The 22,058-nt window shown below is 41.4% G+C and overlaps 2 protein-coding genes across 2 annotated transcripts; both read left to right on the forward strand.

Annotated features, from left to right (window-relative positions):
- Positions 1-606: 606 nt before the first annotated feature.
- Positions 607-11,169, forward strand: cunh5orf22 (chromosome unknown C5orf22 homolog). Its single transcript, XM_068570872.1, has 10 exons — positions 607-696; positions 1,469-1,614; positions 1,804-1,953; positions 4,978-5,111; positions 5,832-6,124; positions 6,273-6,335; positions 8,326-8,447; positions 10,081-10,147; positions 10,634-10,773; positions 10,884-11,169. Exons 1-10 carry the CDS (start codon positions 628-630, stop codon positions 11,038-11,040), a joined length of 1,341 nt encoding a protein of 446 aa, XP_068426973.1. The 5' UTR covers positions 607-627; the 3' UTR covers positions 11,041-11,169.
- Positions 11,170-12,862: 1,693 nt separating this feature from the next.
- si:dkey-29d8.3 (uncharacterized protein LOC556220 homolog) lies at positions 12,863-21,355 on the forward strand. Its single transcript, XM_068571155.1, has 7 exons — positions 12,863-13,281; positions 17,876-18,020; positions 18,130-18,225; positions 19,670-19,814; positions 19,904-20,049; positions 20,462-20,601; positions 20,800-21,355. The coding sequence occupies exons 1-7, from the start codon at positions 13,182-13,184 to the stop codon at positions 20,946-20,948; spliced, it is 921 nt and encodes a 306-aa protein (XP_068427256.1). The 5' UTR covers positions 12,863-13,181; the 3' UTR covers positions 20,949-21,355.
- Positions 21,356-22,058: the final 703 nt, after the last annotated feature.

The raw sequence follows: 22,058 nt of genomic DNA on the forward strand, positions 1-22,058 counted from the left end.
CTCTTGTGAATAAAAAGCTAAACCGCATTGACCTAAATTTGTAATATAAAGACTAGAGGTATTGTCAAGTTGTATAAAACAAATAATTGATAATCGTTAACAACAAAAGCATTGAGTTCGGTTTAGGAAAGCGTCCTGGTTGGGCTTGAAATAACCAGGTAAACAGAGTGAACCCTTCTCAGGAACTGGGACACAGACACGGTCTCCTGGTTCAGGCCTGTGTCTGCCCCGCACTTCTTTGCAAGAGTCGATATGGAGTCGACACATTTCCCACGGATTGAGTTTCATGTTGTCGGGGATGTCACGTATTAATTCTAATTATAGATACAGATACAGTTTAGTTCTACAATGCCAAGAATCAAGCGTCTCATTTTAAATTAATATTATACATATACGCTGCTGTATGTTCAGCCATTGTTCTTAAGTAATGTTTCACGTGCAGGCAGGTTTAATAAACCTATTTTTACAGTCCAATAATTACAGTTTCAATTACAGTTCCCCGTTTTTTATTCTATATATTACCAAATATATTGGCGTACACTGGGAACCAAATATGGTCAGCCTGACTCCTGTTTCTAGTCGGACAGAAAAACATAGTACGCCACGGAGTACAGCCGTTTGTTCACAATGAGCTCTTTGCCGCTGAAGAGGTCCTACAAGGAGCTGCCGGTGTGGATAGTGGAGGATCACCATGACGTGAGCCTCTTGTTTACTCTACCAAATGTCTCCCGTGTGTTCCACACCGAGCTGCTAGTTAACGAACAAGCACGGATTTAACCTAGCTAGTACCCACTGTGCACTCAGCTAGTGTGTTAGCCTACATAAATACTTTCACATTACTGCTCATTATTATTATTATTAATATTAATATTATTAATAGTATCATTAATAATAATAAGTATAACAGTTAACTGTCTAGCTGCACTTTAGTGAAGTTCTCTTAGATAATGGATAAAACGGATTTCAACACAATAACTTTTGTGATGAAAACTAAACTTTGAGGTGTCATGGAACGACTATGATTTGTCATTAACAAATAAGCTGTAGTAGTCTGTCTGCCACATACTTGACATGTCCGTACTAAATGGTAAATGGACCTGTACTTGTACATCTCTTTTCTAGTCTTCTGCCCCCTGAACGTGCTTTTATTTATTCACCATTTCACACTGATGTATGGTGGCAGGGCCTGCCAACTTACCCAAAGACTCTACATGACACTATGGGAGACCAGAGACTCTTCTACATGACACTATGAGAGACCATCCACTGCATTGTCACTAGTTCTGAAGCGTGTGGCAATTGTGTAACTTTTCGAACATCCAAATGAGATGTTATGTAAAGTTTTTCACAGACTAGAGAGTCACTATACAAGTCTATTTACCTTTCTAATTAATGCATCCAAATAGCTTAGATACCATATTATACATATGTGTCAATGATCTAAACATGTTGACTGTATGTTCACTAGGTGGTGGGTCATATTTATCGTGCCATTGCATCCAGACACCTTCCACTGAAGAACATAAAGATGATTCATTTAGATTCACATCCAGATCTGCTCATCCCTGTCAACATGTCTGCTGACACGGTGTTTGATAAGGAGAAACTCTTGAGGTAGGATTTTTCTTTTTCAACAATACAAGTTTTTGGATGCAGCAGTAACCTTTAAAGCAAGAGGCGTACAGTGAGATTAGTGTAAAATGGTATACACAGCTGCACAGGAGACGTGGGTGATGGATGGAGGTTGTAAATGTCAAACTGTTACATTGTACTGGCTTCACCAATCTCAATGTTTTTTTTTAGTGAGTTGAGTATAGAAAACTGGATAATGCCCATGGTTTATGCTGGCCATGTGTCCTGTGTGGCATGGCTGCATCCATACTGGGCCCAGCAGATCAGAGAGGGGGAGCACAGGATGTCTGTAGGAAGAGACCCGTCCACCACCACCATCAGGTAGGAGTCCACTAACCAGACTAACTAACTAAATTGACTAACCTGACCAACTAGTGCAGACCAGAGAATAATTTCCCCAAGGGGTTAATAAATGATACCTTATTATTATTGGACTGTCTTGGTATTACACAACATGTCAACCTCCCAACCCATAACAATGGTTATATACGCGACTTAATCTGTTGTACCGACATCACTCCCACTAACATTGATGTCACTGATTTCCCCATTTCCGACCACAAAGCTGTACTTTTTGACATTCGTACCCAACTACACAAAGCCAAAGAACAATGGACCATCTCCTTCAGAAACATAAAACATATCAACACCACAGATCTCTCCACTCTTTTCAGCTCTTACCCCAGCCCTCGCTCAGCATCCTCTCTGGCTGACCTTGTAATTCACTACAATAACTGCCTCTCCTCGTCCCTCGTCATCCTGGCCCCCCTGAAAAGTTGCTCAGTCTCATTTACTCACACTGCTCCCTGGTTCACACCGGAGCTCCGCCAGCTCAAAGCCTCTGGCTGTCGACTGGAGCGACTCTACAAAAAGACTGGTCTCACGGTACACAGCCAAATGTACTTGGACCACCTTCATCACTATAAGAGAGCCCTCACCGCTGCTAAATCTTCACATTATTTCAACCTAATCAACACTGGTACAGGCAACAGCAGAGTCCTCTTCTCAACAGTCAACCACTTACTTCAGCCTCCTAAAACCCTCCCTCCAGACATCTCCACTGAACAGTGCACTGCCTTCCTGGACTTCTTCAGCTCTAAAATCAACACCATTCACCAACAACTGGCCATATCTTGCACCTCCTCACAAAACCCACCCTGGATGATCACCACCGGCCAACCTCTCATCAGCTCCCTCTCCAACTTCACCCCAGTATTAGAACACACCATCTCGGAACTCATCCATAAAGCCAAAACCTCCACCTGTCAGCTCGATCCTCTTCGCACCTCCCTTGTCAAAGCCTGTCCGCCATCCATTTCCCCCATGATCACCAACATAATTAACTTCTCCCTCACCACTGGTACTGTACCCCCCACTCTCAAACTGGCCGCCATCACACCTATCCTGAAAAAACCTAGTGATGACCCAGCTGTCCTAAACTATTACCGGCCCATCTCTAACCTCCCCTTCATCTCCAAAACACTTAAAAGGGTGGTTGCCGCACAACTACAGTCCCACTTTGACACAAAAAACCTCCATGAACCATTCCAATCTGGCTTCCGTCCAAAACATAGCACTGAAACAGCCCTGGTCAAAATCAGCAACAGTCTCCTCCGCACAGCTGACTCCGGACTCCTTACAATTCTCATCCTCCTTGACCTTAGCGCAGCATTTGATACGATCTCGCACCCTCTGCTCCTGGACCGCCTGGCCGGCATTGGAATCACTGGTGTTGTACTCTCCTGGTTCACATCATACCTCACTGACCGCCAACAATTTGTGCAACTAAAGAACCACAAGTCTGGGTGTTTGAATGTTTCACTGGGAGTGCCTCAGGGGTCAGTCTTGGGTCCACTTCTTTTCACCATTTACCTCCTCCACCTGGGCACACTCCACCGTCACCATGGGATATATTTTCATTGCTACGCCGATGACACACAGGTCTGCATTTTCTCTAAACTGACTGCTGCCACCCCTCTTACCTCCCTCATCACCTGCATTGATGACATCCGGAGCTGGATGAGCAGGAACTTCCTAAAGCTAAACGCCAATAAAACTGAGGCCCTGCTCATCGGCTCCAAATCCATCATCACCAAATCCCAACACACCCAAGCTCCACCCATCATCGTCGACGGATTCCCTGTACCCTTCTCCCCCCAAGTCAAGAGCCTCGGCGTGATTCTAGACAGCACTCTTTCATTTGCGTCCCATATTCAAAACATCACCCGGACTGTATTCTTCCATCTCCGCAACATCTCCAGATTCCGCCCATCACTGACCCAGTCCAACACCGAAATCCTGGTCCACTCATTTGTCACATCCCGCATCGACTACTGCAATGCCCTCCTCACCGGACTCCCCACCAAACTCATCAACAGACTGCAAATCATTCAGAACTCAGCCGCCCGGATCATCACCTGTACCAAATCATCGGACCACATCACTCCCGTACTCATCCAACTTCACTGGCTCCCTGTACAATACCGCATCGACTACTAAAACCTCCTCCTCACCTATACATCTCTCCACAACCTCACCCCACTTAACTCTACGACCTCCTTCAGGAATACGCTCCCTCCCGCACCCTCCGCTCATCCTCTTCTGGACTACTAACCATCCCCACGCCACGCCTCAGTACCATGGGTGCCCGAGCTTTCAGCTGCTCAGCACCCAGGCTCTGGAACTCCCTCCCCACACACATAAGACAATCAGACTCCATCACATCGTTCAAGTCTCAACTCAAAACTCACCTGTTCAAACTGGCATACACTTTATAACTGGTCCCTTTGCACCTCACTTGTTTTTGTTTTTATACTGATGCTCTGTTTTACTGTTGTTTGTATCTTTCATGCTTTTATCTTTTTATCCTGTATTATTTTTGTAAGGCAACCTTAGCTGACTTGAAAGGCGCCTCCAAATAAAATGTATTATTATTATTATTATTTTTTTAATTGCTGCTCTACATGAGCACAGATGTACTAGTTGTGGCTCTGAGACGGAGCGGCTTGTCTAGAAGATCAGTGGTTCTATCCCAATTCCATCTTCCCAAAGAAAGTTTGTTTTCGAGGCTGTGCCATTGGTGTATGAATGTAAATTAGTTGAGTCTAAAGCCCAGGTGTTACTTGTTTATGCCATTATTGTGTACATGTGTGTGAGAATGAAAATGATATGTGCTAAAACTTCTTTTGACACAGATGTTTTCACTTGTGTTGCCTTCATAGGGCAAGAGGACTATCCCTGTTAGCATTGTGCTACATATCTTAATGCACAGTGTTTTCTTGTCCTTTCTCTTGGGGTTTGTCATAAACTTGGCCTTGTTTCTGTGTTTCTCTACTCTCTGTGCAGGGTGACAAGTACAGATAACTACTTCCTCAGTGATGGTCTGTATCTTTCGGAGAAGCACTTGGAGAACTCCAAACCTCTCAGGCTGAATGTGGTCAAAGTCAATCCTGTTCAGCCAAGTGACTGGTCCCTTACAGGTGTGCAATGAGCCTCTCAAACTAGGTGTCATTAAAGTTGAGGGGCATTTTTTGAGAACTTCACATAGTACACAGACAAAAAACTAAGATATTAATAAATACATGAAGAAAAGCCTGTGCTTTGGGGTAAATGTTTACGCTAACGGCTTACTCTTGAGCATGTGCAACTCGCTGATTCTGCAACTCTTTTTAAAAGGATTTGTAGAAAGAGCAGCTCATTGCAGATACAACCGGATAGCTCACACACATCTGCAGTCATTTGTTTATAATATTCATTATTGTTTGCACAGATATAACTTCATTTGCGGTGTTCTAACAAAGTGATTGCACATTTTATTTGTTTTTGTCTGATGGTTTACTTGAAAGTGATTGCCATTTTATTTATCATTATTATCTGTTTTATAAAAGAACAGAAGGAGGAGTCACAAAAAGTCGTTATTGCAATAAGATTTCTGCATGAACCTCCACAGTGTGTGTTTGAGAAGAAGTACTGCTCTGTCGGGAGACGTCCTCTAGTAGAGCTGTTTCTATTCCCTACATTGCACACATTTAACAGGGTTACTTGCTCAGGCTGTAATTACCATATCATAAGCAGACCATCTATAATTAAATTTAACATTGTGTTAGGCTTTCATTAAAAAGTACCCAAATATCCTTTCCTTCGACTCCACACATTTGGACATGCATCCATTTGACTCTGTTTTCTGTGGGACATTTCAGGGAAGAGACCTGTAGAGGATGCAAAGGGATTGTTGGCGAAGAGACCCCGTCCAGAGTGCAGTAACGCTGGGGAGGCTAGCTGCTCAGAGCCCCTCTCTAGATGTACTGACTTCCTGAGACCAGCAGAGGGCACTACCATGTCCAGCTTGGCTGATGATGACAACAATGAAGGATCCACTTGTTACGTTGTTAAAATCATTTCTGCATTTCTTAGTGAGACAGAACCATACATCTTGGACATTGATTTGGATTTCTTCTCGTGTAAAAATCCCTTCAAGGAATTATACACGCAGGTAAATTCCACGTATACACTTCTAGTTCTGGAGTGGCTCCTTGCCACAGATCTGAATGCTTTACCACTTTTACAATTGCACAGAAAAAAATGCAATTCATGGCACCTAGAATTGATCCATGTTGTCTGTCTGTCTTGTCTGTGTCAAGGAAGAGTACAACATCCTTAAGGAGCTCTACGACTTCAGAGGACCCAACCCTGATGCTGATGAGGTCAGACAACTCTAACAATTAATACACAATCCACCCCCCGCCCCCTCCACACACACACACACGCACACACACACACACACACACAAAGAGGTGCACTCAGTAGATTTTACCTCTATATATAGATCTATAGAAAGTGCTGTATTACTGTTTACTGTATATATTAGGGCTGGGTAAGTTAACGTGTTAATAACGTGGCAATCCTTTAACTGTGTTAATTATTTGATCATGCGTTAACAGCATGTTGTTTTTTATGCATTGGGCGGGGCTTATCACTGCCGCACACAAGTAGGCACACCGGCTTGGAGTATCACATAGCCCAAAAAGCACGAAGATATATCCATATTTAACAGGAATGGGCAAGATAACGCGTTAAGTCAGCGTCAACTTGGGCTTATCACTGCTGCACACAGGTGCTGCACTAAATCTCTCTGAGACGGCGTAGTTCAGACCTAGGCGTCTTACGGCTCTCCCAGTCCGGCCCGCGTGAGGTCAATCAAAAATTAAAAATAAATAAATAAGATGCTCGCCATAAATGCAATACAACAACACTGCTTTTACTTTAAAGTGATTTATGTAAGTGTGTGCGCGCTTCCGTAGCCTCACCGTCAGGCAGTGTTAACGACTTGCTGACTTGAGCCGGCCGTCAAAGCACGTATTGTTATGTAGTTTCTGTGCTCGGCGAGCAGCGGTGCTGCCACGAGCCGCCCCGCCTCACAAAGCTCTTACAGGCGGTCAGTCTCACAGGAGCGTCGCTGCAGTCTCCAAGTCCGGATTAAACATTAATCGCGCATGCGCAAAGCTTCTGACCCAGCGGTCTGCCACACTATGGCAGTCGAATAGTCCTTTTTGGTTAGGAACCTTAATAACTGAGTAAAATGACCCTGAAGTACATCAGTGGCCGCCATGATAAGTGCCATTAGATATCTCTAAACGCAAAGGAAAGGAGCTTCATGCTTCCTAACTTAGCTCCTTTAGCATAGGACCCACTGGAACTGCCATAACGACAGGAGAGGAGATAATGCCAACCCACAATCCGACCCAAAATCCCTTGCGGCGACAACATTTAAGTGATGTTTCATTCGGCCGTTCATGTAAATAATCATTAGCGTAACTTGGAAATTTTTCAATAATCTCTTAAACCAGCTGGCAAACTACGAATGTTACATTGCTGTTGCTGAAAACTGTAAAGTGATCAAACTGCTGCAAAGTGCCACAATGGCAGAGCACTTTAAGTCAGTACCACTTCTGGAGCTTTACTCTTCTCTCAAAAGAGGAGAACCTTCCACACATCACAAGATATTCAGTATAAAGTTGATCAATTGCTGGTCTTTAACATACATCTTTAAGGTAAGCAACAACCTAAATATGGACCAAAGCGGTGACTTGTTCCTAACAGGGACCCTTACTACTCAACATGGGCAAAAGAAGGAGTGGCTTGTCCCTCACAAGGACCCTTACTACTGAACACACTGTTTATGTTGTTCATTGATAAAATACAAATGTTTCTTCCGGTACCTGTTCAGAAAAGAAAACCGATGTATATACTATATATGTATGTATGTTAACTTGCTGTTGCTCAAGAGTGCCTGTTACATTGTTCTGATAACATTACTTTAAAATAATAGTGTGCAATACACTAGTTTTTACTTCATTATTGAATTTGGCGCATAATGCAATTAATCGCAGAAAAAACATGAGATTATAGAGTTAATATATAGATACATCTTGAAGATGTCAGAACACTATCTGCATTCAACACATTGTAGCATCTAAATTGCAGTAAAAGCTTAAGGACCTTGATCATTGGTTGTGTTTAGATGACTTTCTGACAGACAATATTGTCCACAAATACACATTTAGAGAACATCCTTACTGGTAGCATACTGGTGTTGTATTCTTGATTCATTTTATTTTAGGAGTCATACCACAATGACTGAACAGAAGAATTTGTAGTATAGTTTTAGTGATGTGTGTGTGTGTCCGTGTCCAGGAGGCGCTTGATGAGTGTGTTGATCGTCGTGTGCATCAGTTGGAAGACCTGGAAGCAGCATTTGCTGATCTGCTGGAGGATGACGGAGAAGAGACGGTTACACGCTGGGCCAGCAACCCTGGGTAACATGTGACCATTAGAGGGACACTTATTATCTTGGAATGTCATACTGGTTTCTGACTGGTTCGCCGTGTGGCGCAGTGGGTGGTGGTGGACTGTATGAACGCGCCGTGTATGGAGTGTGTCGGTCTGTGACAGAAACCCACGGCACGCCACTGAGATATATCTCAGTGGCGTGCCGTGGGTTTCTGTCACAGACGACCATACATACATCTTCCATTAACATACATTTCATATACACTTGTACCGCTCACAAAAATTGTTTTAAAAGTAATCCTTTTGAAAACCAAAAATGAGTTGACCGTTCTTACAACCATTTTAGCGTACAAACATCTCTCAAATCATATGTACTCTCATGTATGAAAAAACAACCTTTTTACACTGTACAGTGTCTGCATTATTTTATAATAAACATCATATAATAAATCATTAAATTTTATAACATGAGGTCTGAAAAACAATGGCTTTGTGTGCTCATAGTAGCCAGCATTATTCATGATGCTATTGCTTGTTTTTGCAACAAAGCAAAAGCTTTTATAGGTTGACCACCACACAATAAGATACATATAATATACAATATTTTGCAACCATGGCCATGGGAGGACTGCGGAGACGCCATGTATGGCTCTGGTAGCGGCAGTAACCTGTCAATCACCTTGTAGCCTCGCCCTAAAGCATCCCCTGTTTTATGGTCTGTTTGACTCTAAATGACTATAATTTACTAAATAAACATAATGCTGTATTGAAAAAGACTTAAAACTAAAGATTGAGACATAAACTCATGTTTACGAGGTTTACTGAGGGAATAGATCAAGAGAGAAGTAGAGTCAGTTATATAGACTTGTGTAAAACCTGACTTCATTGCCTCCTGCTGGCCAGTTGAGAGAATACAAGTTAAGATACTTCTACTTTCAGAACTGAAGCTTGGCAACTGCAAAATAGCTGATGTGAAAGGCATGTAGGAATGTTGACGATGTTATGCAGTACATTGTGTACACACCCACACAGTCCAGAGAACGGTCTAACACGTCAAACAAGGTGAACTCACGTGTTATAGGATGATTAAGTCATGTCTGTCCTCCTTGTGTACTAAACACTCACTAACTATTGAAATTTATGACACTTATTAATCATGATCATAATTACTGACAGATGAAGAGTAGCACCACTGTAACTGTTGCTTCTAAACAGGGCAAAGACATAGATAGATAGATAGATAGATAGATAGATAGATAGATAGATAGATAGATAGATAGATAGATAGATAGATAGATAGATACTTCATCCCCAAGGCGAAGTGTGTTTTTCGAAGCAGCCAGCAAGTTACAGAGTAAACATAACAATATTAAGTGTGAAAAAACTATATCTATTTATATATATATATATATATATATATATATATATATATATATATATATATATATATATATATATATATATATATATATATATATACACACACACACACACACACAATACAATAGCAGAACAGAACATATTACATTTAAGAACATTAAATAAAGTATATGCAAAGTATACGTTGTGTGCCTGTTTGCATGATGTCCATGCCTTTTAGTTTTTTAGGACACAGCTAGAGTTGTTACCTTCCTTTCTTTTTCTCCCATGTGTTTTCAGCATGGCCCCATTAGCCCAACTGGTTTCCAGTTTGAAGTCGAGAAATCAGTGCCCAGATTATGAAATGGTAAGAAGGTTAATGCGCTACAAGTGTAACAACGATTCCTCAAGTTATTATGAGAGATGTGAATCTCCAGTAATGACTCAATGTGTGGCATCATATGCTGGAGCAACACGGTCTCTACTCTGGAGAAGGTCCACCCTGAAACGCAGAAATCAAAGACAAAGAGAGTAACCAGTAAACTCTAATAGATTATTTTAGGACATATGAATGTAGCTTGCCTCTTTGTCCAGTTGAGCTTTGACTGCTGAACACTACAGTAGAACATTGGGATGGAGGGCTGACTCAAAATGTCAGTTGGATATTCAACTTTCTATGAAAAATTTAGAAATGATTTGGTAATCTATCATAATAGTGCAGTGCCTTTCAAAGTAAAGGAATCAATCACTCAAATGAAATAACAAATATCAATTTTTCTACTGGTGTATTGTTTTATTCACACTTCTATCTAAACTCTGGATTGCTTCTTCCTTCTGATCTGTCCTCTCTCAGGTGCATCAGGCCGGCCTGACCTGCGACTCAGGTGAGCTGCCTCACCACATCAGCACTGATGAGGAGATCAACAGACTCATTGCAGCTGTACAGCTGTTTCTGAAGGCTGTGCCCAAACCTACACTTGTTACTATGTCCAGGTAAATAATACAGCCTTGTGTAGTTACCATCTGAATTCAAGTCTATCTTGTTAAAGGTGGAGCCGTTAAGGTCAAACAGGTGAAATGGGTTTGTTCCTGTGTGTTTTCAGGTCCAGTCTAGATGAATACTGTCCAGTAGAGCAGGTGGACTTTGTTCAGAGGAGAGTCCTGGCTGTGCTGGAAAGCCTGTATGGAACACTGGACATACACAAAGACTATGAAAACAGCAGCATCCAGACTCAGGACTGCCAACCAAAGGCCTCTTAATAAACGCACACATATATGTGTCCCTTTTGGATTTGATGGATGTACTGTTTGATGAAGACAACCACGTAAAGAAAGAACACATCGGATGCTGTGGCAATGAATCTTTAAGTAAATATTTTATCACCAAAAGTTGGAACATGTTTTGTGGCCATTGGTCATGATTTATTAAAGTACAGGAACAAATCACATGTGCAGATTCAAACAAGCAAAGAATGAATGTTGAAGTTTAGAAGTTCCCATGAACACAACTGTAAGTATATTATCTGTAAAGTCTATGCTTCACTTCACTTAAAAAGAATACAAATGAGTCAAGACAGCAGGTTGTAGTGAGTAGGATCAAACCGTGTCATGTTAAATAAATGATGGAGACTTTCCTGTTGGTCTGTCTGGTCTTCAGGACTCAGATGGCCGTAGAGGAGAAGCAGTTATAACTCCAGTCGGTAGAATGGAGCTCAGGGTAGTGATGCTGGTCATACCACAGGGGCATGTGTGCATTTCATAGTGCGTTCTCATCCTCAGAAGGAATTGTGTGGGTTTATGAAGATGTTTTCCAAAAGGGACACGCTTAATGCTACAATAATAACAATGGATTCAATTGCTATTCACAAGGTAGCAATAAAGAATTCTAATAATATAGTAATTAGTTTATTTTAGCTTGTCAACCTCGTTTCAAGCAGCAGTATGCAGGTGTCATCAGCTGAAACTATCTTACCTTTCCAGAACCAGGAAGCAGACACCAGTTAAAGTAACTTTACATTTTCCCATATTTTACTAAAACTAGTGCCAATTTAATTTCTGTGAGGTCATCATCACAAGTCAACAGAAAAGCGTATGTGAGCGAGCTCATGACTGCCGCGGTTATAGCTGATAATGCGATCCCGACCCAGGGCATCATACTGTCAACCAACAGGTTCCCCTCAGGAAAACTCTGTCAGCTCTGTTGCGCTGTTAGCACCTTGTAGCCGGGGGCTCGGCTCCATAAGGAGAGCCATGTCGAGGCAATACATGTCTGCATCTTTAACCAGTGGAGACTGAGGAGTTACCAGTGGCACACTGGAACACAAGCTGCTTCTTGAGAGATGGGCATGGCTACATTTCCTGTGAGTATTTTAATGGTGACAATGGAGCAGCACCGTGTCATCACTAGTTGGAGCACAGGTTTCCAGTTTTTTTTTCATTTTCCAGTTTTTCAATTTTCACATTAGAAACATGTCAATACTACAATGAAACATGTAAGGGCATTCTAACAATGCATTGTCCACTTCCAATAAACAACGGCTCTCCAAAGGGGCTGTGGCTCAGCGAGTAGGTCCTCCTTTATTCAGAAGGTTGGGGGTTTGATACCCGGTTCCACATATCCAAAGCTTCTTCTAGAATGGGTTTTAAAGCATCGGAAAATAAATCTAATTAAGTTCACGAAGTGTGTGTGTGTTTGTGTCCCTCCCTTATTTCTTCTGTTTTATGTTGGAAACTTGTGTATCATAGTTGCGTAGATGGGTTGACGCTGTCTTTAGTTCTCCTTTTGTTTATTGTATTTTCTGGCCACCCATAAACTGCATGCTTTAAATAAACCACTAAAAGGACTGCCAATGCCTGGAAAGAATGGTTCATATTGTAACAATGGATGTGGACAAAGGGCCAAGGACACTTGAGATACAATGACTAAATGGTGAAAACTCAAGGGGCCACAGAGTCTCTTGGAAAGTGAACATTGTATCAACGTATTTCAACAGCTGACTGACAGCCCACTGCTTCTAAATGCTGTCCTGTAGGTATGTAACAGCAGGCATGAAGTGTGGACCAATCACAGGTCAGTATTGCTGTTAATGTGAACCATGTGCTGACTGATGCAGCTCATAAACTGTCTCACAGCTTCTAGACATGTAAATATAGATTATTAACCTGCGAAGTGAACATTTGAATCGCGACTCGAATCTAAATCCCCATAAGCCAATGCAGAACAGCGCAGTTGTGCCTTGTGCATCGCGTACGGACAGCAGTGTGACTTCCACTGGAAACTTGTCTCGGCCCACTGTGTCTCGGGGCTGAGGGCGGGGACCGGAGCTGGACCGGGAGGCTCCGTGTGCTCTCCGCCCTGACGGCCAGTGACACGCGGCGCCAGAGAGCTGCTCACCGGGAACATGAAGGACAACAGCTTGCCACGGATTGTCGTCATTGTCTTGTCTGCGGTGGTCTTCATTGCCGTTTTGATTGTTAACGCGTTGGCTGGAGCGGGCAGAGGTGAGTTAAATAACGGTAGTCAGACAGGGAATGTGTTTTTAAGGTTATGTTTCCTATACCATTTTCCCGACACTGACTCTGTACATGTATGTAACACGTTTGATTTTTATAATGTATTAGCCACACGGGTGGGTTTTATTCTTGCCTTATTCAACTGTGTTTCCACTGGTTATGAAACACTTTTACTGGGAGGGAAACTCCCATGAACTTGTTCCGTCGTTACTGTTTTACAAAACAATGACACGTGATTTCCATGACGTAAAGACTCACGCAGCGCTGGTTGCTGCCTCCACAATTATTCTAGCACTGTATACAAGTATGGTGGGACCAAAAACTACTTTTCTATTTGAATAGTTGTCGTATTGTTCTCAAGAAGCCGCGATAGTTTACCGAGACGAAGCTGCCCTGTGTCCCGCGCTGACTGGTCTGTTCTCTACAAGACGGGAAGCTTTTCATCTAACATGTCAGTGGCATGAAGCTTTGTATCTTAATTGAATCGACATGTTTGGATAGGGAGTGGCACATGCACATAGAAGTGAGCACAGCGCCACCTGGCGGCGCCATGTTCATGACTATGAAAGTTGTCTCACGCACTATGCAATCCCCCCCAGCTCACTAGTGTTAACCCTTCAGGGTCTGAGGTCATTTTTTCGATTTTACATCATTTCTTAAATTCACCTTTTAAAGGCACTTGCATATAACCCATGTTTTTTTATTATTATAAACAATTGCAGAACAATCTCAGCTCTATATTTAATGAGGCTCCATTGTCATAAGGCAAAAGTGTAAAGAGAAAATATGATCCTAAAGCTGAAAAATTGAATGCTGATTTTAAATTGTTTTTTATATCTCTTGTGAACACTTTACTCATGTGAAAGAACTGTTTTTGTGCTGGAAATTGTTTTACCAAAGGTCTTAGGTTCACAAAAGCAGTGGAATACATGAATAAAATAGTAGATATATGTTACTAAATGTCAAATGTCCAATTTTTATAAGCGTTTTTTGAGTAGAAGTGTTGTCTGTCACTACTTTCATCAAAATGAGGAAGGGACTGCGATAAAATGAGACTGAGGAAGGACTTCCTTCAATTCAATTCAGTTTATTTTATACAGCCCAAAGGCTTTACAGCATAACATCCTGCCATGGGACCTCACAGCAGATCAGGAAAAACTTGCCCAAAATAAATATAGTAAAAACCGTTTCACAGTGGAAAAAGGGAAGAAACCTGAGGGAGAGCACTACAGACTAAGCTTCATGGGCTGTGTGCAAATGAAAAAATAATGTTACAACATTTTTTGTTTTTAAACTAAATATAAAAATATGTTTTACAGAAAAAAAAACTATGTGCATGTTTCAGTTTCGTTTTTTCAAGAACAACATATGTACTTTGCATTCATGTGTGTACTAGGTACTGTTTACTAGCTCATGGTCGTGTGTCGCCTTGCATAGAGTAGAACTGAACAGATGAGGTGCTGCCTCCTCTGTGGCAAGTGTTGTGTTTTATACACTGCAAGAAAACACTTTTTTTTCTTCTCAGCTGGGTAGTGTGTTGTCTGCCTGACTAAAAGCCAGCATGTTTTTGCAGCGTGGTTGGGTGGGTAGGTCCTTGGGGTTTCCTGAGTGTTCATTGGGGGGTAGTTTCACACAAAATGTCGACGGACACCTGAATTGACAAATCACGGTGAAAGGTGGAGCACCAGACAGACTCCACAGGCTGTGATCTCCTGTTAGAAACACATAAAAGGACACAGATAAAGAGGGCGGAACCTCCAGAATCTTGAAGAGCAGAATCTCATTTCTGCCCTGTCTTTTTCGTGGAGCTATTAATAAACATGATATTCCTGGTCCGCCCCTGCTTCGAAACGGTGTCGGACCCCATAGGGTTCCATGCCCTCGCTCACTAGTGTTTCCTTTAACCGCCTCCATGCCCTCGCTCACTCGTGTTTTCTTTTACATCGCCTCCATGCCCTCACTCACTAGTGTTTCTTTTAACACAGCTTCCATGCCCGGGCTCACTAGTGTTTCCTTTAACACCACCTCCATGCCCTCGCTCACTATTGTTTCCTTTAACACCGGCTCACTAGCCCTCGCTCACTAGTGAGAAAAAGTAAAAAAGTAAATGAATACTAAAGTGAACAGGTAACTTAACAAGTGAGTAGCCTACTTACTTATATCTTACTGTACCTTGGCCAGTGACATGGTAGTCTACTTCTTTCTGTCTTACATTGGCCAGTGGCATGGTAGGTGTAGGTATTTATTTGCACACTTCAAACAATAAAATAAAATTACAACATAGAAAAATTAATATAAAAGTGCAGGAAGAGACAAAAAGCCAACTGGGCTTATTTGAAGCCTCCACCTATTAAAGTTAAAACAAAAAAATAACTAAATAACAGCTAATACAAAACTAATAACAGCTAATACAAAACTAATAACAGCTAATACAATAACTAATTGTTATTGTATTATATTGTTGATATTGTAAGCTAAATCCTGACCGATGTTCACGAAGAATTCATTACATTTTTGAGCGATGTCAAACGGCTTTCAATATAATTGTCATTTTAGTCTACTTATTTCTCTCTTACCTTGGCCAGTGGCATGGTAGTCTACTTTGTTATCTCTTACATTAGCCAGTGGTATGTTAGCCTACTTCTTTCTCTGTCACGTGAGCACCCTTCACTGGTTACCGGTGGTCGCTTGCATCTGCTTTAAAACATTGGTACTGGCCTACCATTCTTTGAACTGATCAGGTCTGAGCGTCAAGTAAATGAAATGAAATGTAATGAGGGCCATTAGGGCATTAGGGACGTCTAATTTCAGCAAACATCCCTGTCTGATTCAATGCAAAAAAAAAAGTATCATGGATCACTACTTTGCAGTTAAATATTTAACATTTATTACAACACTGACATAATAAGAACATCTTATTTATACAATTCTGTATATTATCATACTTTTAAGATAATAAACAGGCTCTAGCAGGCTACCATATCAGTTAAATGTTAAAGTGAGAAAGGTTAATAATAGTTCAGCAAAGCCTTTTGCTAACCTCCTCATTCAGCTGCTGCACGCAGGAGGCTGAATTATTAGAGAGATTGAGAGAAGTGTTGCTAATAGGCTAATCCATGACATGAATGAAGAGATGTCCTGTTTGCCTGGGTTCAGACTTTTAAGTCTGCCCACTCCACCGAGTTTGAGTTGACTGATGCGTCTGGCATTGTGGCACTTGATTTAAAAGAGATTGAGCCAATGAGCGCCACAGAGGGAGTAACAAGGTTTCCAAGTGATGACAACTGTGTGCCAGAAACAAGGAGTTATATTAGCAACAATGGAGACTGCTAAAGACAGCAACTAATGAGGATTTTTTTCAAATTAAATGTTTGTATTATTTTGAAATCAAATAGCACTCTGCTTGTGAAAATGTGTGATGCACCTCTGACGTACTGGTACAAGAGCCTCTGTGGCGTCTCAGTTTTGCACCTTCCTCATTTGTCTTCCCAATATTGCCCAACATCTTTTTTTGTTACTTTCTCTTTCTCTTACAAACTCATGCAGCTCAGCTCTGGAAATGTCTGATGGTGCTCTGATTGATTTCCTCATAGAAATCATCTTTTATTGAAGCAACGTCAAACTGAAGCTTAAAACATTGACAATTTAGTTTGGTTTTAGCCAAATATCCCACTGTCAGGCTTATTTTCTCTAAGAAGTAGCATCAAAGGCATGCTGGAACCAGCCAGTTGACCAGCTGACTACTGGACAGATTTTCTGTTCGTGTTTCAAATCTGCCATGAATTAGATATATGTTGTTTGTCAATTTAAGAGACCTTTTTGCAAAAACCTTGCAGTTTGTTGTACTACCATCTGGTGTGAAACCGCTAGGTAACATAGTTATAGTTATTATCAACGGCTTTTTATCAGCTGGGAGGTAAAGGAATAAACAAGACCAGTTGAGTGTGATGGTACGTCCTGATATGAAACGCATAAAGCATCTTAGCTGCAGCTCCAAATGTCACTTACGGGACTTTTAGGTGTGTAGTCTTTCTAATTCATTTTTTTACTCTGTTAGTTGATCAACATTCATACTGCAATGTTGTTTCAACAAAGTGATTTTCAATAAGGATGATTTCACATTGTATATCAATGTTTTATAACTGTTGAATTGAGTCTTGATTTTGCAAAGTGAAAATGCAAAGCATTATCTTTTTTTACACCGGTAAATGTGACTGTAAATAATCTGTAATATGAAAGTGAGCCGGTCATCAGTCAAGGTCGATCCACATTAATTTTTGATTATACTGTATATACAAGCTGTGGATATCTTGCAATACTACTAATTCTATACTATATACATGGAAATAAACCCCTCAGCCCCATCCAACTGAAACACTGTCTGGGAACTAGGCCTGATCTCCCCGGGTCACTGATAAACCTCATTAATGATCTTGTGATTCAGTGTGTCTTTAAGCAAGACACTTAACCCCAAATTGCTCCTTGTTGCTGTGTCTACAGTGTGTAGAGCAAACATGTAAGTCGCTTTAGATAAAAGCGTCAGCTAAATGAAATGTAATGTAATGTCTCTGTTGTTCTTCAGGTCCTTTCCATTCTACAACAGGTAATGTGTCAGGCCGCTATGAGACAGACATCACTCCAGCTGGATGGACCTTCTCTATCTGGGGAGTTATCTATACCTGGCTCACCCTGATGGTGATATACATCACTACATATGTCTTTAGAGGGTAAGTTAACGTCCAAATAGTCATACTTAATGTTTACTCATGTGTCTGATAAGACTCATTAGTCAGAACAAAATTCAGATGAAACTGATCTCTCTCTTTCTGTGAATAGATCCTGGGCTCAGTGTCTGATGCCATATACCTTCTATTTCTGCTGGCTGACCAACATGGTGCTGAACATGATATGGCTGCTGCTGTGGGATAGAGAGTATGTCTGCTACTTCTACTTAGTATTCCTTTGCACCCAAAACTAAATGCAACAACAACAATGATTTCAAGTTGTAATATGGATTTGGGTAGGGTTAAGGTTCGGATGTAGCATGAGAAGGATTCAAAAGGCCTTCAGATGAACCACGAGCAGGCGTTAACTGAGAGGAATAGGGATGAGAACAGTACGAGTATTGAGGTATAAACACATGTATTTTTAGTAGTGAAATATACTTTATATTCTAGTTTTATCTAGGATGGAACTTTTTTTAAATAAAAAGTGAATACTTCAAGGACTGCAGTTAATTTGCAAGAAATAATATAAAAATGCATTGACATTAATTCATTAATATAATGTGACAAAGTATTGTTACATTTCTTCATGAAGAGATTTATGTTCAGTCAAACTCAAAAAGGGCAGGTATGGCGTAGCTCTGGGAATAAAAGTGACTCACTGACAACATGTGTTATGATGTGTTCACACCAAACCCATCAAGTATTTTCTTGTTTGATGTTCACACCAAAAACAACATGACTACTTGCGGTGCCACATAGGGGGCGTGGCTTATCTCCGTCGTTTCTCTCCGGGGAAAAGAGCGATCTTTTCTGCTATAGACTACAGAAGAAATAACCTCTAGTTCTGCTTTATACTTGTTGTGAAAGTGACGAAAACGTGGGAACATCAACCGCCCTCGTTTTTTGGTGCATAATACCCTCCGTAGCCGCACACAGCTCTGTGAATTTCACCGACTCCAGGAACTGCTTCTGGCTCATCACTGTAAAACTAGTTACCGTTTCCGTCAACCACAATGGAAAAACCACTAGTTCTGCTTTATACTTGTTATGTAAATTCCACAAACGTCGTAACATCAAACTCCATTATGTCTGGGTTCATAATATTCTCCGTAGTCTCACAACAGCGTCTGAATGACGGCCGCTATCAGCGATACTTCCCGCCTGAAAATATGCGTCTTAGCAGCTCCTCTGCAGCTGTGCATTGACTTTGCATGTAATCTCGATACTAGTCAGAGTTGAGAAGCTCTAAAAAGCCTCTACACAGCGGTGTGCTGAGAGCAGAGGGGGGTCTGTGAGATCCAGCTTGTGTTCCACCAGTTTGTAGAGTGTGGGGACTGTGGCTCAGTGGTTGATCAGGGTCGTCCTTCAGTCCTTCAAGAAATATAATCATCAATAAAATACGAAATACAAGGGGGAATTGTTGTTGTTGGTGAACATCTTTATTTAGCCATAGTAAAACAATTGTAATTTATCTAAACGGAGGGTTTGGCTGAGCATATCAAGGCTGAAGATAATAAAGTAACAATTACTTCAGGCAGAATTTATTGACTGACTCTCTCTCTTTCTCTCTCTCTCTCTCTCTCTCTCTCTCTCTCTCTCTCTCTCTCTCTCTCTCTCTCTCTCTCTTTCTCTCTATCTCCATCTTGCAGGTTGATGCTTGCAGCTCTGGTTGTATTAATCCTGATGACACTTTGCAGCTACACTGCTTTGTTCTTCTGTTGCTTTGCTACAGATTACTATGGACTTTGGTTACAGACATTCCATCGCAAAGACCTGTACTGTCTGAGAATACTGGTATGGCAGACTGTGTGTAGACTATCTGATCTTTTTTCTCTGTCTGTGAATCATGTCCTGTTTGTGCTCCTGCATGTTGACTTGTTCAGGTTCAGAATGGTTTGGCTCTCTACACCACATGGACGACCATCGCTTCTCTGATCAACTTCTCATTGGTTCTCCACTTGTGGGGCGTGGCCAGGAGCACAGCAGCAACTGCTTCTCTATGTATCCTGTTTGCAGAGGTAGTGGGATGGTAAGCTTGGATTGGATGAGGTTAGATGATGGCCATTTCAGAATAGAAGAGTGATAGATGTGATACCAACGGATTCAGTTGCTTTAGTCCTGACTGCTGTAATCACTCAAAAGTACTACAGTAATGGATGTTGCTTTTGTCTCCGGGCTAAGCAGAGGCCCTCTGAGCCTTGGCTGACCAACAGAATAACTTCTCGAAATGCACAATGTTCTCGCTGCCGCTCTCATTTACTTGTGTTTCATAACCAGTTCAACTTTCTCACGGTAACTTTAATGCATTGAAATGATAGCAGCTGCTCGATGTATGATCACATGATGTCTTTTTTATCATTGTCAGAAAGATGTGAAATATAAGTTCATGGGACCAGTGTAAAACCATCAGTGTACTCAGACATGTCTTTGTGTGTGTGCAGGTTCCTCCTTGAGAACTGGGTGCTGGACCGCTGGGTGCGTAACATCCTGACCGTGTACCCCGTTGTGATTGTGGCTCTGCTTGGAAACGTCTTCAAACATTTTAACCCAGCGGATCCCACTCCAAACTCTGTGTTTATGGGTGAGTACTAGATCACTTCACTACAGCTGTGACTTCACTTCCATGAGGGAATAGTGACTGCTTTTCATCTGACATTAACAGTATATGAATTCTGGATGAACATGTTCTGAATTTTTAAACTTGGAGGATTGTTTAAATTCTGCTGGCTAACTCGATCCCCCACTGTCTCATGTATTGTCTTGTTCTGTGTCCCACCAGTCGCCCTGCTGGTGTTAGCATGTGTGCTGCTGGTTTCCAGACTCTGCTCCGTCATCTGGAGAAACAACAGGCGGCCTCTCCACTCCCCAGGCTCAGCACGGCTGTTGGTATCACCCCTTGATGGCAGACAATTCATGATTTTTACTTAAACAGGAAGTACTGAACAGGTTTCTGTCAGGCTGCTCTTAATTACATATTCAAGTGTTAATGTCGTAATAAGGCTTCTTCACTCCTCTTTTGTCCCCCAACTGTAATCTAGAAAATGGGACACTATGAATCACTGATGACCTATTACCATGTGTTAATCTTTGCTAGCCATTTATCTCTGTATGGTATGTACTTTTTAAACACATGCATGCATTTGATTTTGTTTTATAATGCTATTTGTGAGTAGTTATTTTTAGGCTTTTTTTATTGTGTATCCATTCAGCGACAATATACTATAGTGTCAAACTACAGCAGGTTGACCTTTTATACAATATAAATTCAATAGAATGTTAAAGAGCTTTGTTTAAGTCATCCTGATGATAATTAAAGCATTATTATTCACATCCAACGCATGTCTGAGTTCCTAAAATAGTGTCAAGTCAACTGCTTTGTGCGATAAGCACAGTATGAGATGTTCACCATGAACAGCAGCTCATGAAGACTGTTCGTCCGCTTTGAACAAAGATTAATGAAAAATCCCATATGAGATATAAATGAGCTATCCCATACAACGACTAAGTCATTGCAGAGGTACTGTCACTAATGGATTTACTCCTTGTTTTGATTGGTGTCCTTTCATTAGGTGTTGTTTATGTTTTACCAGTGCCAAAGCTGCCTCCTCTCAGATTCTGCAATGCCTCACAAACTGGGCCTTTCGCTTTTCTCATTGTTGGTCACCACTAATATTTTTAGACACTTTTATTATATATAATTTCTTTCCGTTGAATAAGTAGTGTATATCACATGTGTAGATCCTATTTGGTTTTGCTGATTCACATCAAACACAATGAAAAAGTGGAGGGGAGGAAAACAGTCCCTCATTCTCAATGAAGGGGGTGTGTGAGAGCACAGGTCATTTTTCATTTCCTCTTCTTATATTTTGTTGTAAACGCAAAAATGGAAGATTCTATATCAAACTTAAATACATACAAAATGCCGATGTGTCCACGGAATCTAACTAGTTGCGCTGGTGTGAGCTTCTGACACTCCTGGTGGGGCAGATTGCATGGCGGAGGACGGAGCTGTGTGCGTGTGTGTGTGCATGTGTGTGT

Source organism: Clinocottus analis, unplaced genomic scaffold (assembly GCF_023055335.1).
Source record: "Clinocottus analis isolate CAN_PGR_092001 unplaced genomic scaffold, fCliAna1.0.p SCAF_11, whole genome shotgun sequence".
Classification (NCBI taxonomy): Eukaryota; Metazoa; Chordata; class Actinopteri; order Perciformes; family Cottidae; genus Clinocottus; species Clinocottus analis.

Coding starts and splice junctions, on each gene's coding strand:
- cunh5orf22 (XM_068570872.1), top strand. CDS start 628: ATGAGCTCTTTGCCGCTGAAGAGGTCCTACAAGGAGCTGCCGGTGTGG. Junction 1,615..1,803: donor GATAAGGAGAAACTCTTGAG/GTAGGATTTTTC, acceptor GTTTTTTTTTAG/TGAGTTGAGTATAGAAAACT. Junction 1,954..4,977: donor CCGTCCACCACCACCATCAG/GTAGGAGTCCAC, acceptor CTCTCTGTGCAG/GGTGACAAGTACAGATAACT.
- si:dkey-29d8.3 (XM_068571155.1), top strand. CDS start 13,182: ATGAAGGACAACAGCTTGCCACGGATTGTCGTCATTGTCTTGTCTGCG. Junction 18,021..18,129: donor ACTACATATGTCTTTAGAGG/GTAAGTTAACGT, acceptor TTCTGTGAATAG/ATCCTGGGCTCAGTGTCTGA. Junction 19,815..19,903: donor TGTACTGTCTGAGAATACTG/GTATGGCAGACT, acceptor TGACTTGTTCAG/GTTCAGAATGGTTTGGCTCT.